This window comes from Silurus aristotelis (genome assembly GCF_946808225.1).
Source record: "Silurus aristotelis genome assembly, chromosome: 8".
NCBI classification, from domain to species: Eukaryota; Metazoa; Chordata; class Actinopteri; order Siluriformes; family Siluridae; genus Silurus; species Silurus aristotelis.
The window spans coordinates 5,270,863-5,285,458 of record NC_139581.1 but is presented as its reverse complement, the minus strand read 5'-3'; the positions used below and the strand labels follow the sequence as shown (position 1 = coordinate 5,285,458).

The following is a 14,596-nucleotide window of genomic DNA, read 5'->3' as shown; positions in this document are numbered from 1 at the left end:
GGTTCCGGAGGAATCGTTTTTACTGTGTACTGTGTACCACTGTGGATAGTAGAAATGACAATAAAAGCCTCTTGACTTGACTAAACTTGTACTTCCTATACTGATATTTACAGAAGTCCTACAAGGTCGTGCCATATAATATTTTTTCGTTCTTGTTTTTTTTCTTCAAAAAATTATATATATTTAGACATCAAAATTGATGGCCTCTTAGCATTCTCCTAGAAATTATTTTAGGAATATACCTTCTGGTTTAAAGCATGACAGCTCAGCAGCTGAAGATGAACAGGAAAAAGTAATGGCAGCTTTAATGGAATGTAAGAATCAATGTCAGCTTGTCGATATACGATAAACCAAATGTGGCTCATAGGAACTTCTGTTATTAGAGTAAAATTAAATACAAATGTATAAAAAACATTGTCTATACAGAACTGTTGTATGAAAGCAATCTCACACACGCAGTAGTGCGATTATACTGTGATTACCTACAAATTGCCTGTGGCCAAATCACCAGTATAACCGCGCCACGCTCTTGCTCACTGGATATTGCTTATTTATGCAGTGTGTTTTATGGGTAGTGTTTGAATTGAATCGGACCCCCGAGGGTCAGGTGATCTGCTTTCCGCAAGCATAGAGAAGAAAATCCTGGGAGCTCATTGGCTGTAACCAGCTTTGACATAACATTAAGGCAACAAGAATGAGTAGTTAAGAAGTAAATGTCAATGCAACCAGGCAAAAGGGATTTTTTTTTATGCCACAAGATACACAATGCAATGATTTTATACCTTAAGACTCCGAGATACATAACTAAAACGGCTCCTGTGTTCCAGTGATGCATGGGTTTAATTTGAAGATAGTGCTGAGTACCAGTAGAAAGAGAAAAGGGGGAAAAAAGAGAGAGAGAAAGGGAGAGAGAGAGAAAGAGTGAGAAAGAGAGAGACGCTATTTTCAAACAGAATTGTTCCTCTCTTAAACGCCTGCCTTTGTTGCAGTAATTGAACACTTTATTATGGTCCAGAGCTGTCTCTTTCCTTCTCCATCCCTCACAGGAAAAGACAAAGGGGACCAACAAGTGGGAGATAAATCAATGTAAAGCCGTCTGATTGGAGGATCACCTACTTAGCAGGCAAGGGATAAATTCTTCAGCAAATTCTTTTGTACTTCATCAAGGCTCCACTTAGTGTCTTTCCGTCCTGTGAGTTATTGTCTGCTGCTGACACAATGTGTTTGTGTGTGTGTGAGTGGGTGTGTTATATATTCTTAGCCAAATGCTATAATGCAGGCTGCCAGTATGCATTATATTTTTAATGAACTGTCAGAAGACGACAAGGCAATTTGAAGCAATTTTCTCACTCCATTTTATGACTTTCCACAGAAATACAGCTTATAAAATTATCAGCTTATTTCCATTACCTACTGTATATCTATTGGAACTACTTTCCAAAAAAAAAAAAACAAGGTACTTTGCTCCATTTGATTTGAAGCTCAGCTGATCGATAGTGAAAAGAGGGACGGATCGTGAGCAAATTAGACGCACTGATTAGGAGCAAGAAAAAGAGAGACAGAGAATACTCTATCTATTATTTAAATATCTATAGCAAATATGCCGTCAGTGAGATTTCGAACTAAGAAGTCAAAATGAATTCATATTATTATATTTAACCCAAAACAGTTCAAGGAACTCATTTAAAATCATGGTTCAGATTGAAAGCAGGGACCCTATTAAGTTTTATCTGTTTTGTGTTTTATACATTTTTAGAACCATAATCCAATTCAAATTCAAAATTACAATGTATGGAATAATATGCTACACAGATGGTCCCCAAATTACGACGCCAAGAGCGATACAACTAAATTGTACAAATATTGAACATTTTGTGCAACAGGCAGCAGCGTACGATTTCTCGCTAGCAAGTAAAGTTTCTCAGAGTGTATTTTTATCTGTTTCAAACAGCAATTTTAGTGATAAAAGCATGCCTTTCAGGCCCCCAAGTATGTCTCCTGCTTGTAGTGAAAAAAAGAAGAGGGAAGTCATCAGTTTAGAGCAGGAAATGAAAAGTATAACTTAGCATGAAGCAGGAAAGACTGTCACAGTCATAGTACCATCTTCGATTTACAATATTTTTGACTCACGATGGGGTCGTCGTAGCGTATCTCCAACTTAAGTAGTGGACTACCTGTATTTATATATTGATATATATTTATATATTTATACAGTGGAACCTCGATACTCGTGACGTTGACGCTCGTGACCTCGATAGTTCGCAACTTTTTATTTGGAACAGGACTGAGAGTAACTCGTGTAAAATCTGATAGTTCGCAAGAAGCCGTGAGTGGCTCGAAAGTTTGTACGTATAAATGACAAAAAATTTTTAAAAACTATTTTATTATTGTATTATTCATTTAAAGTAGTAAATAAAACATTTATGACAAGTAATTCACAATTTTTGTTAAGTTTACACTACAGTCCATGAACAATTCCCCTTAAATAAGGATCCATCAAAAGGAGAGTCAAAACCTCGAGATTTTTTGTTACTTAACGTAACCTCCACAAGTTTCGAGGTTGCACTGTATATATACACACATACATAATCTTTAAAGATGTATACATTTATCTCAAAGATGACAGACAGACAGACAGACAGACAGACAGACAGACAGACAGACAGACAGACAGACAGACAGACAGACAGACAGACAGACAGACAGAGAGACAGGTCGGTGGGTGGGTGGGTGCTTGGGTGGGTTGGGTGGGTGCTTGGGTGGGTTGGGTGGGTGGGGGTGTGGGTGGGCGGGTCAGTGGGTGAATGGATAGGTAGGTAGGTAGGTAGGTAGGTAGGTAGGTAGGTAGGTAGGTAGGTAGGTAGATAGATAGATAGATAGATAGATAGATAGATAGATAGATAGATAGATAGATAGATAGATAGATAGATAGATAGATAGATAGATAGATAGATAGATAGATAGATAGATAGATAGATAGATAGATAGATAGATAGATAGATAGATCATATGTGATTAAATGTGAAATTACGTAACCAAATAGGTGTATAGATATTTTCATTGGTATATTAAAAAAAAAATTATAATAATCTAGAAAAATTTGGTTCATTGAAAGTAATTTCCATGTTTATGTATGTTAACATGTTAAAGTAACCACTCACATCTGCTATACTCAGGCTTCAGCAGTGTTCCTGATTAACATGCTGGAGTAAAGTGTATTTAAATAAGCAGACAGGACCAAGTACAATCTGCTGGTGAAGAAAATTGCTAAATAATGGAATCTGAAATACTAGCATGGAAAAAAAGAGAGAACAGAAGCATCGAAATAAAGAACAATAGTAAGGCAATAGAGAGAGAGAAGTAAGCAGGAAAATAAAACATGAGGCCGAGCAGAAAAGGACAGTGAGCGGTCTACTGTAAAAAGAGAGACGGACAATATGATTTTCAACTCGGAAAAAAAAGCAAAAAGAGAAAAGATTGATGTTCACTGGAGCTGAGAGCTGAAATGAGTCTCTCAGGCTGCATATTGTCCAGCAGGACTAAAATACTCAATGGGTCAAAAAAATGTTTTTCCTATAAGCAGACAGAGAGAGAGAGAGAGAGAGAGAGAGAGAGAGAGAGAGAGAGAGAGAGAGAGAGAGAGAGAGAGAGAGAGAGAGAGAGAGAGAGAGACTATACACCAGGGAATATGGTAGTATAAAAACCCCACTCATGTCTATGTGGGTTTATATTAGACAACTGACAGGCCTGTGCTCAAGCATTTGAACAGCTTTTGACAAATCACAAGATTTCAAAAGATTTTCATCTGGGAATTTGCTCAAGGAGACGGCAGAAATGGGAAAACGCAGCGTCCGAAAAGATTTTGACTGCATCCATAATCTGGTGCTGAAGCATCTTATTTGAGGTTATTTGGAAACAGCTGTTTCTAGAAGCTTTCAGAGTGATTGGATTTTCAAAGTTAAATTAGAAAGGGTCTTAAGCAAGTGTGCGTGTGTGTGTGTGTGTGTGTGTGTGTGTGTGTGTGTGTGTGTGTGTGTGTGTGTGTGTGTGTGTGTGTGTGTGTGTGTGTATTTGAATGATCTCTCCCATCTTAAGGTGAGAGAGATGATTATGGAATGACCCTGTGTATTACTATACAGGCTACAGTACACTAGCTGACACACACACACACACACACACACACACACACACACACACACACACACACACACACACACACACACACACACACACACACACACACACACACACACACACATATAGCCTAAGGTAGAGCAGTGCCTCTGATGCTCTGATACATTTGAACCAAGTCAGAGCCGAGACTATAAAGCGGTCATGGGTGATGGATGTCAACTCTGTAGCCTTCAGAAGAGAGGAGAAAACTAGCCTCCAGTGTTTGACAGCAATCTTTTAGAGAAATAATCAAGATGTAGTAAAGAGTTGTACAGCAGCAGTGAGAGATCGCTCATAAACCTGTATACCGCTGCGTTTCTTTATTTACATGGATCAGAAGGTGTTGCTTTTGCTAGGTGTAAATCCAATCACAATCAGCGTTTGTGCCTCTTGTCCTGTAAATGCATGTCTGCTCTGAATTCCACACTCCAGCGTTCACATAGTCATGCGTCTTTTGTTTCAATTTCATGTCTCCAACCCCGTCTTGTCGGTTGTCATTTCCTTAACGTGTCTTAATTGTTCTTAGCTTACTGCGATTTATGCTTTGATTGATTTGCGTTTAGATTTCCATTTGTGTCCTCTTTTTTGTTTCGTGAAGTAATACATTCAGCTTGCTGTGTTTACCGAGCTGTTGTTTCCTGTTCCATGTTTGCTCAATTTCCCAGAATTTAGTTTTCGTGTTGGTTTCACATTCACGTTCTTACATTGTTTGCAGATCGCCTGACCTGCTTGTTTTTTACGGTTATGTATTCGGACCTTTAATAATAACAAAGCGTTCATATCTTTCCCCTGATTGTATCCACCTATATTAGCATAACACCGAGAGATTTATATGTATATATTTATATTAATCGCACATTTTTATCTGTTTTAAATGTACTAAATATGGATGCTTCATGCAGATGAATGTTTATTATGCTTAAAACCATCCTCAACATAGAGCATGAAGACAAAATATCCTTCTAAATGCTTTTAAAGGAATTATATTCTTTTAAATTATGTTAATCATCGGGACATCAAACAGGACATTTGTTTTTGTTTCCACACGGACGGTTTTGATTGCCGGATGTAGGCATCATTGCGGATTCCGGTGCTTGATTTGAGACTTGGCGCATGAGTTAAAACAAATATTTAGTGATTAGAAAAAAATGTTTCGGTGGAGTTTACTATTTTTTTATAAATACAGTCGAACTCTGATAATCCGCCGTTCGGAACTCTTATTTGGAACCTAACTAACAGCAAATTGTGGCTTATCTTAAAATTCACCAAATGTTCAGAAACATTAGGAATAACATTTCAAACTGTTTTCACTAACAAATTTCATTCAAATTTTTAAAACACATTATTGTTTCAAAGTGACAATGTCTAGAGAGGAGTTGTGGTATTATATGAGGAAATCTGGTGTGGCAGAGATGTATGTGAGGGTGGTGCAGGACATGTATGAGGACAGTGTGACAGCAGTAAAGTGTGCAGTAGGAACAACAGGCTGGTTCAAGGTGGAGGTCAGACTGCATCAAGGATCAGCTCTGAGCCCTTTCCTGTTTGCAGTGGTGATGGACAGGTTGAAGAATGAGGTCAGACAGGAGTCTCCGTGGACTATGATGTTTGCGAATAATATTGTTATTTGTGGTGAGAGTAGTGAGCAGGTTGAGAAGAGCCTGGAGAGGTGGAGGTACACACTGGAGAGAAGGGGAATGAAAGTCAGTAGGAATAAGACAGAGTACATGTGTGTGAATGAGAGGGAGGGCAGTGGAGTGGTGCGGTTGCAGGAAGAAGCGGTGGAGAAGGTGGAGGAGTTCAGGTACCTGGGGTCAACAGTGCAAAGTAATGGAGAGTGTGTTAGAGAAGTGAAGAAAAGAGTGCAGGCAGGGTGGAGTGGGTGGAGAAGAGTGATAGCAGGAGTGATTTGTGATAGTAGTGTATCTGTGAGAGTGAAAGGGAAAGTTTATAGGACTGTGGTGAGACCTGCAATGTTGTATGGATTAGAGACAGTGGCATTAAGTTAAAAACAGGAGGCGGAGCTTGAGGTAGCAGAGCTGAAGATGTTGAGGTTTTCATTGGGAGTGATGAGGATGGACAGGATTAGAAATAAGTTTATTAGAGGGACTGTAGTATGTACTGTATGTACTTTAGGATGTTTTGGAGACAAGGTGAGGGAGGTGAGATTGAGATGGTTTGGACATGTGCAGAGGAGGGACATGGGGTATATTGGTAGAATAATGCTGAGGATGGAGCCACCTGAATGGAGGAAAAGAGAAAGGCCAAGGAGGAGGTTTATGGATGTGGTGAGGGAAGACATGCAGGTAGTTGGTGTGAAAGAGGCAGATGTAGAGGGCAGGGGGGTATGGAGATGGATGATCCACTGTGGCGACTCCTAATAAGAGAAGCCGAAAGAAGAAGAATGTCTAGATGAATTCACTAAGGTACCATTGGAGCTGTGGGGGTGCATCCAAAATTAGCAAATTTTCGGATCTCACAGGGGTCTTTCGAACGTAACCCCGCAAATTCCTGAGAACCTTTTACATTTATGGCATTGGGCAGACGCCCTTATCCAGAGCGACTTACAACTGAGCAGGGGAGGGTTAAGGGCCTTGATCAAGGGCCCAGCAGTGGCAGCTCGTTGAGGGTGGGATTTTAACCTGTGACTATTCGATCTTAACCACTTAACCACTAAGCTTCCACCTCCTATTGTATCTGAGTAAAGAAAAGGATGTCATGAATAAATGTGTGTTGCGTTCAAGGTTTTAATTTTGCCTCTTCTATTTATCTATTTATTTTTTATAAAACTCTGTGTGCTGCATTAATTGATACAAAAAAATTATACAAAAACAGCATATTATAAGCAATAACCACATGCTATAAAGTAACTATACACTAAATGGCAATAAATAATTAGTAAAAAATCAGCCGCACCTTCTAACTGCATCCGTCAAATTCTACGAATCCTTCAAACATGCTTTCTATGTGTATAGACATGGCTGTAGATGTGTGTGTGTGTGTGTGTGTGTGTGTGTGTGTGTGTGTGTGTGTGTGTGTGTGTGGATCAGGAGCCTCACCCAGGCCTCTGGGAGTGATGGAGCTGCAGGGTGCAGGGTTAACAGCCCAGTAGTAGTACTTCAGAGTGTGCATGAGCTGCAGAACGGTTCCCACACGCCTGATGGTGTTGTAGATCGTCGCAGTGCCGATAAATTCGGCTGACAGGTATGTGTAGAGCGACAGCTGCACCTGTAGAACAAACACAATTAGATTTTATTCATTCATTGCTATTAAAACCCTTGAAAACACTGGAATTTATTAACTCTTTAATAAAACTCTTTACCTGAACCAACTGATTCAGAACAAATAGAAATGAAATGAGCAGGAATATCGCTTTAAAGGGCAATTTGTGCTTATCTAGTGTAACTCATTATAAAGGAACTAGATCCAGTTAATGAATGTGGAGATAAAGGAGTTTATCCAAGAAGACCATGAAGGTCGTAAATTAAAAACTGAGAGACGTTACAATATCAGCTTCTTTAGAAAGATTAGTTCAGGCATTTTACCCAGTTTATGTCAACTGCAGCCAATTAGCTAAAATACGTCTGATATTGAAATGTAAGCTGCAGATGATACACATGTACAAGCCCTTCTTTTTTTTTTTTTATCACAACTGTTTATTGACTCTGAGCACATGCAGAAAAGAGAAAATGACTATTTGTTTCTCAATTTTTCTCTCGTTTAATCACAGAAAGTGTATTAATAATTAAAATCTAACAAGAAAAAATATAACCAAAGCCTTTAAGTGCACAATATTTCCAATCTAAGATCCAATCCCAACCTGGAAGTAAAATAACTTTTCATTACCGGTCTCTTCTCATGAAAATCTTTCCACTCTGGTGTCATTTTCACATATAATACAAACTAAGGCAACATATTCAGATTGCAGACAATCTAGAACAATCTAGAGTATGGTGCAGAGTGCAGGGCTGGGGCAGATGTGTGGGAGTGGTTGTTCTTCTTGTCTTTATCAATGCTTTTGTGGATAAATGAGTTGGAAGAGGAGCGGAGGTTCTTATAACTGGAAATGTGGACTAAATTTGCATACCAATCTTAAGGTCAGGTGTCTACAAATGTTGTCGGTATATTTTAATAATCATGTTATCAATGCGTCAGAACGTCGACCAGCATCGACTTTCCGAAAACCATCCAAGAGTCAAAAATCATTAAGCTTTTATCGCCATTTTTATCGTCACACAAAAGACAAAATATCTCCGCCAATAAACCTACTGGATAATGTGTTAAACAGTACAATGGGAAAAAGAGAACTGTAAGGAAGAGTGTAATTGTAAATATAAGCACAAAACGTGAGGCCTGAATGCTCTGTAACCTCTTTCCTGATGGTACAGAGGTGAAGAGTGTGTGTGATGGGTGTGTGGGGTCATCCACAAGGCAATTAGCATTGTGGTTGTGGTTGCGGTTGATCCACAAAGCATTAAACATGACACGAGAAAGCCTGAAGTCTGGAGGTTAGCAAATCAATGATGGACTGCTCTCAGAGGAAGAAGGAACTGCTTTATGAGGATAGACAGCTCATCAATTTCAAGTTTGAAACACTCCCGCGAGAAACGGCCCGGTGCCGTCAATAACGGATATGCCACAGGATGTTAAGGGAGCTGCCCTTTGAGACACTTGTCTGTTCCCGGAGAGACGGCTAGACAGCTCGATTTAGACCTACAGACGACTCAGCTTCAATTTATTAACGGCAATTTATCTACTTAAATTTTTTCTCTCATTTCTAGCATCATCTTGTCTGTATCGCTCAACCTCTTTTTACAGTTTCTGAATTGCACTTGGCCTCTAGAGACCCAACAATATTTCCCTCTCTCTTTCTCTCTCTCTCTTTTTCTTTCCCTCACACACTCTTTCTCTCCTTTACTCTCCTACTCGTCTTCTGCATTTTTTTCTATGCCTCTGTGATTTATTCACGGCAGGCCCACGTGGCATGGCCGTTCAGCTGAGTCCATACACATACACACACACACACACGCACACACACCCCCACACACACACACACACACACACACACACACACACACACACACACACACACACACACACACCACCGTTCCACTTTCAGAACGCCTCATCAGTTCCTTCACAGGTCATTAAGGCATGCGGAAGGCCAAATTGCAATCTTTTAGCATCTCAAAAAAAAAAAAAAAAAAAAAAAAAGATGCTTTCCTTCTGATTTTAACGAGCGACTGAGACAACAAGCAATACATTGTTATCGTGTAGAAATTGGACAAGACAGTAAAAAGAGATCATTTTTCTCTCGACTCGGGTGTGAGATTAAGTGCCACTTTAAAAAGTGCCGGCTTTTCGAGGCTAATTGGAGCCGTTTGCAGATAGAATTAATATTCGGCGGTTGCTCCGACACGCACCTTTGTTTTGACGGCTTCATACGAACGTGGGTACAAAAGGCAAATATACCACTGGTGCACTACATAACCAATTAGTCTTTGGACAGTGAAATGCTAATGCTTTCTTGAAAATAAAAGTGATAACGTGCACTTTGGCAACCTGTAAAAATTAATTCGGCTCTGAAATATTGACTGTATTCCTACTGAAAACAACAAACTGTAAAAGAGAGAAATGTGCTGTGATCAATGGTGGACAAAGTACACTCTGTAAAATGTGACTCGAGTAAAAGTAAAAATGCTCCATTAAAATTTCACTTGAGTAAAAGTACAAAAATATTTGCCTTCAAATGTACTTAAGTATCCAAAATACCGTATTTTCCGGACTATAAGCCGCTACTTTTTTCCCATGCATTGAACCCCACGGCTTAAACAACGAAGCGGCTAATTTATGGATTTTTCCTGGGTTGTTCCCGGTTTCACAAACTTCAAGAAAAAAAACTGAGCCCCATAACTTTAGACCAAAAGAAATAGTTGTGAAAGGAAGGAGGAAGACAGTGAACAATGACTTTCTTGGTAGGCTACTGTTTAGATACAAGCCGTGTAACAGACACTGTCTTTCGTTAAAGCCTGTGTAAAGTTCATTAGTCTCAGTGTAGACACCTGCGGCTTATAGACAGGTGCGGCGTATTTATGTTCAAAATAAAAATCTTTGTCAAATTCAGTGGGTGCAGCTTATATTTGGGTGCGCTTAATAGTCCGGTATTATAATTTATTATGGCAATAATGTTCCTATTATAATTCAAGAATATAATTTACACTCTGTAAAATATGACTCCAGTAAAAGTAAAAATGCTCCATTAAAATTTCACTTGAGTAAAAGTAAAAAAAATATTTGCCTTCAAATGTACTTAAGTATCCAAAATACTATTATTTATTATGGCAATAATGTTCCTATTATAATTTTTGTCGCAAGACTGTTGCAAAGACTCTGTGACTCTCAGCACAACAATCTATTAATAGAATGATATTAATGAATCAAACACTGATTGATATCTATTACAATGATCATGAGCCCAAAACCTTCTTTTTAACTACTTAAATAAAATCAAATGAGGTCACGTGTGTTGTGGTGAGTTCGAGTCTGGAGTTTCTTGAGCCAACTGGGCCTAGAGACCTGTGGAGTACGGATTCTTCTGTCCTGCTCCAGCAAAAATGTTATTTTCTCTCGTTTCCGCCCGAAATATTTAAGATTTGTCCACCTCCTGGTGGCAAAAGCCCACAAGTAACATGTATAAGCAGTTTTATTTTCAATGCACTGACTGCTTCTCTAACTGGCAAAAACTGCAGTCATGAAGCTGATAGTACTGATATGTTCAACTTTCATTTAATTAGTAATGCTGAGTTAAAAGTGGTAGGGTATATAAAAATTCCTGCGGATCTTCACACTTCGTCCCGGTCTGCCCCTGGATAGTGTCCTCTTCGATTGGAGGCCACTCTGTGCAGCTGGGGATGATATATATATATATATATATATATATATATATATATATATATATATATATATATATATATATATATATATATATATATATATATATATTCAATTCCTTTTAGGAAATAATTTATGAGAGAATTTAATATATTCTGACTTTTAATTCAATATATTTCAATATAATGTATGCTGGAGGTGCGGTTGTGGCTCCAGTGAAAGGAGACGTGTTGAATTGTGTTAATTGGGTTTTGTGATTTCGTAATGACATTTATTCTCACTGTATGAGATTCCTGTCTGTGATGCAGCGCTCTGTTACACTGCGTTTCTCTTTAATGTTGATGATTTCGAAAGCCGTGGCGTCTAAATGATGGTATTAAGAGGTGAATTAACAGGTAGGACAACACTGAAGGCCTGGGTGTGAAATGCACTCCCTGCCACTGGATTATAAACAAACCTATAAACAAACATTTAGTACCCAAGAGGAGACTGTGACGCGACGGAGATTCCCTTACCTTAGCTGGAGTATGGATCCAGATAGCAGCGTTGAACAGGATGTGGTCGCAGAGCTGCTTAAGAAGAGGCGCGCCATGACTCAGGCCGTCCAGGTACTTCGCAAACCGGAGGAACTGCTCCAGCACGGCCCTGGTGATGTGCACCCGCGACGACTACACAACAAAAGTTCACTGTCAGTTAGTTTGAAACGGTTTGACTTTGGAGCACCGAGTGGACTTTAACTTTGCCAGGAGTTTGTAGGTGATTAGCGTTGGATGTGATGGCACCTGTGGGGTAGGTGTGAGCTGTGAGTGGGGCAGAAACAGATGGCGAGCTGTGTGTGAACGAGACAGCGAGCAGTGGGAGTGTTGCTGTACTGAGACTCTCTCAGATGCTGTCTCATTGCAGCTCCTATTTACACAGGGACAAAGTGTGGTGCTTTTCCCCTCCTACCTGAGCTCAAGGTGAGGAGATATGGAAATGAATGAGGAGAGAACGTGGCTCTGTCTGACACTGCACCTAATCACCAAGTTATTTCCTTTTTTTTCTTTTTTTTTTTCTTTTAATAAATTCAACTGTTTATTTCAATGTACACGCAAACGTAGTGATAAATTTATTCGCATATGCTACAATAGCAAAACTGATGTGAGGAAGAAAGAATGAAGAAAGAAGTTAAAGACTAAAGTTAAGAAAAATGATGAAAAGAAATTAGAAAAAAGGAGAAGGAGGAAAAGAAAGACATATGCATAAATGAAGAAGAGGAAGAAGGAGGAGGATGAGAATACAAAAAGAAATGGGGGAAAAGGAGGGTGATGAAGATGCAGAAATAAAAAAGGAGAAGCTGAAGGAGGAGGAAAACAAGGATGATGAGAAAAAGAAGGAGATGGAATATGAGAAGGAGGAAAATGAGGACTGAGAGAAGGAAAAAATGAAGAGGAGAAGAACAGCTGAACAATTTTGAGGAGTTTGTAAAGAACATTAGACAGTGGATGCTTGATAACTTCCTTCTGCTTGACTTGTATTAGATGGAAGGATTACTTGGTCCACATGCTGCTAGAATTAAATTTTGGGATTATGTAGCATGTCTGGGTAGTCTTTCTGTCTTAGTGTGTACAGCAGTAAAAGAACTTGGTGTAATTATTGACTCTCGTCTTTCCTTTGAGGATCTGTTCTCCAGGGGCACTGTAACATGGCTGTCCATGTGCTCTGACCATAGCTTGGACAGTTGGGAGTTGGGAAATGTGAAGAAAAGAATTTCACTGTGCTGTAATGTATCTGTGACAAAAAAAGGCTATTCTATTCTATTCTATTCTATTCTATTCTATTCTATTCTATTCTATTCTATTCTATGCCATGCTATGCTATGCTATGCTTAATAAGCTTCAGTCCTCACCAGTAGCAGGAAATATGACCACATCACCCCTGTTTTAATTAGTCCACACTGGCTCCCAATTAAATCTTGCATTTATTACATAATACTACTATAGACGTTTAAAGCACTGAATGGTCTCGCACAGTATATAAGCGATCTTTTGATAAATTATGATCCCCGCAACTACTTAGATTAAAGGGTGCAGGCTATTTGTTGGTACCAAAAATAATGAAGACTACAACAGGGGCAGATGCAGGAAAATGCATAGGAGGAGGAGAAGGACAAAAATGAGGAGGAAGATGTGGAGGAGAAGCAGGAAAATGAAGAGGAGGGGGAGGAAGAGGGAGGGTGAAAATGAGAAGGAGGAAAATGCATAGGAGGAGGAAGAGGAGAAGGAAAATGAGGGGTAAGATATAGAAGAGGAGGAGAAGGAGGCAGAGGGAAATGAAGCGGAGGAGAAGGCAGGATAAAGAAAAATTAGGAAAAATAAAGGGAGGAAAATGAATAGAAGGAAAGTGAGGAGGAGGAGAATGAAAATGCATAGAAGGAAGATGAGGAGGAGGAAAATAACGAGGAGGAGAAGGAGGAAGAGAAGGAAGAAAATGAGGAGTAGGAGGAGAAAAATGAGGAGGAGGAAGAGGAGAAGATATAAAAATAAGCTTGGGAAAATAAAAAGAGAGGAAGGAAGAAAAAACTGAAAAAACAAAACAAATGGAATGATGGGATGCAGAGGAGCAAGGAGGGAAAAAAAGAAAGTCAGAAGGAAGACAGAAGGACAAAAATAAGAAAAGGAAGAGGAAGGAAGAAGAAAGAAAAGAAGAATGGTGTGCAGATTTTCCTGGTGAAAAACCCAAGTGAAGTGAGTGGGAGTCAGTTTGAAATAGAAAAGCTGCGTCTCTGAAGGACCAGTGCAACGCCACACCACAAGCCCATCAAATATCACTGTTATTTTTACATGTAGCCTGAGTTCTAGCAGAAACAAATGGAGTAGAGAAGTAAGACGAGAGAGGTTTACTCAGCATCATGTCTAGACATGTAAAGAAAATGTGGATTGACCTTGGAAATGTTTTTCAGCTTGAAGCATTGTGATCTGACATTGAGTTTATATTGAGGTCAGGGTGAAGAGAGAAAGAAAGAGGGACGAAGAGAGGAATCGAAAGAAACCTTCAGTTCTGCATTGCAGTTCATTTCCTCAAGAAAATATTCTTACATTCAGATTTATTAGATTTCTCCTCACAGCTGGTCGAGTTCTATGTTTAAATTAAGCCTGTATAATATCTACAGAAATATCGAAATTAACTCCATGTTTTATAGTCACCTCCCACGTATTGTATAGTATCTCTCACAACCTAGCGTCAAATAATTCCAACTGCAATTGAATGACAATTTTTATGGAAATATAACGTTCCATTAATTTATCTTTAAATTATTTGACACATTTAAATGCATCTAATTTGGTTACGGTGAAACAGTTTTTTTTTTTTTTTTACAGTTGAATTGGTACAAAACTACAGAGGATTTGAGAAACCCTGCTGTCGAGTACAGTAGTGTATGAATTAGCATTTCATTCAGAGATAAAATTCGTCTCTACAGCGGCAAGTTATTACATTTATAACGCCAACAAAAACCAGCAATGTTCAAGCGACGTCAGTCCCCTTTACAATCCCA

At 39.0% G+C, this 14,596-nt stretch overlaps 1 protein-coding gene across 1 annotated transcript in view; it reads right to left on the bottom strand.

Annotated features, from left to right (window-relative positions):
• The window catches only part of nbeab (neurobeachin b), a 444,946-nt gene that overhangs the window by 271,761 nt on the left and 158,589 nt on the right, over window positions 1-14,596 (bottom strand). The window contains exons 13-14 of the mRNA XM_083547720.1: window positions 11,577-11,729; window positions 7,230-7,398 (exon numbers count right to left, since the gene is read on the bottom strand). Coding sequence (XP_083403846.1) covers window positions 7,230-7,398; window positions 11,577-11,729 — 322 coding nt within the window. The remainder of the gene's footprint in view (window positions 1-7,229; window positions 7,399-11,576; window positions 11,730-14,596) is intronic.